The sequence below is a fragment of the Sorex araneus genome, chromosome 2 (genome assembly GCF_027595985.1).
Source record: "Sorex araneus isolate mSorAra2 chromosome 2, mSorAra2.pri, whole genome shotgun sequence".
In the NCBI taxonomy this organism is placed as follows: domain Eukaryota; kingdom Metazoa; phylum Chordata; class Mammalia; order Eulipotyphla; family Soricidae; genus Sorex; species Sorex araneus.
Genome location: NC_073303.1, coordinates 30,655,641 through 30,658,332, shown reverse-complemented (window position 1 = coordinate 30,658,332; position 2,692 = coordinate 30,655,641). Strand labels below are relative to the sequence as shown.

Below are 2,692 nucleotides of genomic sequence, written 5' to 3'. Positions count from 1 at the left end.
CAGAAGGGCTGAACCAGTCGGCATTCCCACCAGCAGTGAAGAAGGGTCCCTTTCTCCCCACATCCTCTCCAACAGCGGTTGCTTTAGTTCTTTTGGATGTGTGCTAGTCTCTGTGGTGTGAGGTGGTATCTCAAAGTTGTTTTGATCTGCATCTCTCTGATGATTAGTGATGCAGAGCACTTCAAAAACCTTCTTTAAATTGATGAATGTTAGACAGAGTGGCTACTTGAACTCTCACGAAACCTAAATGAGCTTGGTCAAAGTGTGGATATGGTGGATCTAATCATGCTGAATCCTTTTCAGAACATGGCTTGCTTGCATGGTTGTCCTTCGTTTAGTGTTCTGCCAGTCCTATTCAGGATGACTGAGTGAACAACTTGTAGATGATGAACAACTGGCAGATTGGGCGATAGTTGCTGATGTGGATGTCTCCCTTCTTGTACAACAGAACAGTCCTGCTGGTTTTCCATTGTGTGGAACCTTGCATTCAGACAGGTAATGTGTGAAGAGCCAAGCTAGTGTATTAATGAGTACTGGCAGCAGATTCTTCAGGTGTTTGGGTCTGACCTTGTCTGGACTGGGTGCTGTATGCCTCTTTACCAATGAAATGGTGTTCGGATTTCAGAAGGGAGAATGCTTGGAACAATATATCCATACTGTGGAATTTGGTATGTGGGCAGGTGGACGTGGCTATCAAAGAGATCTGAATTGAAGTCGTGGATAACCTTCACAATTGACCTTCTGGAAGATGTGATAGATCCATCAGGACATCACAGGGCAGTCATCTTGGTCTTATAGTTGGCAAAGGACAGGCAGGCATTGCAAATACTTTTCTTGGATTCTGGTGCATTGGCTGATATTGCTGTTCTTCTCTCTGTTTTTTTTCCAGAAATAAAAATTTTATTTGTTACTAATGAACATCTGAATTTTAAACAGATTCTTGGACTGGAGGATTGTACCCATCAGCCCATTCAACTTTAGCGCCTGTCTCATCTCCAGTAGCTTTTCCAGAACTGCTACCTTCACCAAGAAGCTCCATGAGTTTTCCCAATTCAAACTTAGGTTTCTTCAGCATTTTTACTTTTCTAACAAAGACATCATGGACTGGGTAAATAGACTGGCAAGCCTTTTCTATGTCTTTCCCAATGCTGTCTGGAATCAATTTATTGACCACCTCTTTTAAGTCATTTGTCTGCACCTCTCGAGTCATTATCTCCATCATCTTCTTTCGAATCTGGCAAACCTGCTGATGCTGAGCATAAGAGGTCTTCCAGATCTGGTTATTGTGCTTCTTGGTGGAACCAACACAGAATAGATGAAGCAAATAACCATCGGTAGTCTTGACATCAACATGAGCCTCAATCACGGTCTGCCATTTTTTGACCATGGAGCACATTTTGTCACGGGTGAGGTCCATGCCATGGAAGTTTGTCAGGCAGTTTTTGCCCTGAACATCCTCCATAATCAGCTTGAATTTCCTAAAAGCAACTTCACCATTCTGCATATCAGCAAGGCTCACTTCAGATACACGACCCTTGAGGCCATCAGATACAATTTTGGTTCCCTAGGTTCAAATGATGAGCGTTTTCCCAATATTTCTTATATTAAACACCGCGGGTGCTTTCATGTCATACCAGTCTTTCTTAGAAAATGGATCAACCACTTTCTTCTTGGCAACCACTTTCTTCTTGGCTCCCTTTTTACCACCTTTCGTAAGGTGCTTGTTTTTGCTGACTGCCATGGTGCCACTCGGAGAACCCTGCTCCTTTCTCTCTTTGAGGTCTACCTTTATTGTTTCTCTGCACAGCTTTGCGAGCTTGGACGTTAGTTTGTGATCGCCTGAGGCTCGCGCCAAACCATATTGGTGAATAAGCTCAAGAATTTCCAAAGACAGGCATCTTTTTGTGGCTTTCCCACTCTCCACATTCCTCGCACAGTCATGGAGGTGCTGAATCAATCGATCATATTCCTCATCGATGTTGTCAACAACAGCATCTTCCCATGTTGCTGCAATAGTACCAAAGAGCTCCCAGTTGGTGGTCATTCTGGGAGCTCTCTTCCCAAACTTTGAAGCCCTTTCTCCCTGCTCCATGAAGTAGAATTTTGCATGAAGGAGACAGTGGTCCGATTCTGTTTGGAATTTTGGAAAAACAACAACATGGGTCAGGCAAAACAGTTTATTGAATATGATGTGGTCAATTTTGTTGTGGAACTGTGCACAGGTAGACTCCTATGATTTGGCCTTCTGGAACTGTGAGTTACCATGGATGGTCTTGTTTGACATGATGAACTCAGACAGTTGCTCACCCTATTCGATCCATTCTAGGTTGAGGGCCCCAATGTGGAGTTCTTTGGAAGACCTTCTTGGTCCTATCTTGGCATTAAAATAACCAACAATGACCTTGTAGAAGGTGTGGTCTTCTTTATAGAACTTATCAAGCTCCATGTAGAACTTCGCAATTTCTTCTTCATCGTAGTTGGATGTTGGTGCGCAGATGACGAAGATAGAAACTGCTAGCAATGAGCCACATCTATTCAAATGTAAGCATTCAATTTGGGTTGTTAGGCATTTGAACGAATCAATGCTCATGGTCAAGTGTGTGTTGACAGGACACCGACACCACCGACGCTGACCCGGGTCAGCTGCATGCAAGGCAAACGCCTTACCTGCTATGCTATCACTCCAGCCTCG

General features: G+C 43.8%; 1 protein-coding gene across 1 annotated transcript; it reads right to left on the bottom strand.

Annotated features, from left to right (window-relative positions):
- Positions 1-928: 928 nt before the first annotated feature.
- On the bottom strand, positions 929-1,741 carry LOC129402236 (40S ribosomal protein S3a-like). Its single transcript, XM_055127949.1, is given in 1 exon segment — positions 929-1,741. A coding segment is annotated over 1 exon segment (813 nt).
- Between the last annotated feature and the right edge of the window lie 951 nt (positions 1,742-2,692).